The 1,342-nt window shown below is 52.5% G+C and overlaps 1 protein-coding gene across 1 annotated transcript; it reads left to right on the top strand.

The window, feature by feature from the left end:
- Positions 1-147: 147 nt before the first annotated feature.
- Positions 148-975, top strand: NKX2-1 (NK2 homeobox 1). The gene has a single exon (XM_010020574.1). The coding sequence runs from the start codon at positions 181-183 to the stop codon at positions 838-840; it is 660 nt and encodes a 219-aa protein (XP_010018876.1). The 5' UTR covers positions 148-180; the 3' UTR covers positions 841-975.
- The last annotated feature ends 367 nt before the right edge of the window (positions 976-1,342 follow it).

Below are 1,342 nucleotides of genomic sequence, written 5' to 3'. Positions count from 1 at the left end.
AGCCGCCTAAACCGTGCCGCCTTCTCCCTTGCAGTCTCCCGCTTCATGGCGCCGTCCTCGGGCATGAACATGGGCGGCATGGGCAGCCTCGGCTCCCTGGGAGACGTGAGCAAGAGCATGGCCCCGCTCCAGAGCAGCCGCCTAAACCGTGCCGCCTTCTCCCTTGCAGTCTCCCGCTTCATGGCGCCGTCCTCGGGCATGAACATGGGCGGCATGGGCAGCCTCGGCTCCCTGGGAGACGTGAGCAAGAGCATGGCCCCGCTCCAGAGCACGCCGCGGAGGAAACGGAGGGTCCTTTTTTCCCAGGCCCAGGTTTACGAGCTGGAGAGACGTTTCAAGCAGCAGAAATACCTCTCCGCTCCGGAGAGGGAACATTTAGCCAGCATGATACATCTCACCCCGACTCAGGTCAAAATCTGGTTCCAGAACCACCGCTACAAGATGAAACGCCAGGCCAAAGACAAAGCTGCGCAGCAGCAGATGCAACAGGAGAACGGCTCCTGCCAGCAGCAGCAGTCTCCCAGAAGGGTGGCGGTGCCAGTGCTTGTAAAGGATGGTAAGCCCTGCCAAGCAGGCTCCAACACACCCACAGCAGCTATCCAGAGCCATCAGCAGCAGGCAGCTACAACGATCACGGTGGCTACCAATGGCAACAGCCTCGGACAGCATCAGAGCCACCAGACAAACAGTGCGGGGCAGTCTCCAGATATGGGACAGCACTCGGCCAGCCCGTCCTCTCTGCAGAGCCAAGTCTCCAGTTTGTCTCACCTAAACTCTTCTACTTCTGACTATGGCACTGCCATGTCTTGCTCCACCTTGCTATACGGTAGGACCTGGTGAAAGGATTAAACAGAGCAAAAGAAAAAAAAAAAAGGGGGAAAAAAGAAAGAAAAAAAAAAGGCAGATTTTCCCAGTCACACAAATCTCTGTCTTGTCCAAACTACTGGGTGTCTTTATTTTCTTTATTTTCTTTTCTTTTTTTCCTTCCCTTTTCAACGCTCCCCACCCCCCTTCATTTTTCTGAGTGGTTCTCTGAGGACCTCTAAGAGTGAGAGAAAGAGAGACTTTTTTGTTGTTGTTCGGTTTTGTTGTTACTCCTGATGGTTTTGGGTGCTTTCATTTTGTTTTTTTTTTTAACCCCAATATTGTTGTATGGGGTGTTAAAGAAATTCTGACTAATAACCACGGAGCAGTCTGCAGAAAGGGGACCATCGTTAGGCATGGTCCGAAGGCTTGGATTTCAGATGTACTCTTTGCCAGCGTCTAGGACTTGCATGTAAATATAGATATTTTGGGGGATGGGGTGGTTTTCCCCCCCAAAAAACGCATTCGCGTCACCCAG

This window comes from Nestor notabilis, unplaced genomic scaffold (assembly GCF_000696875.1).
Source record: "Nestor notabilis isolate BGI_N333 unplaced genomic scaffold, ASM69687v1 scaffold19868, whole genome shotgun sequence".
NCBI classification, from domain to species: Eukaryota; Metazoa; Chordata; class Aves; order Psittaciformes; family Psittacidae; genus Nestor; species Nestor notabilis.
This window is presented reverse-complemented; position numbering and strand designations above follow the sequence as displayed.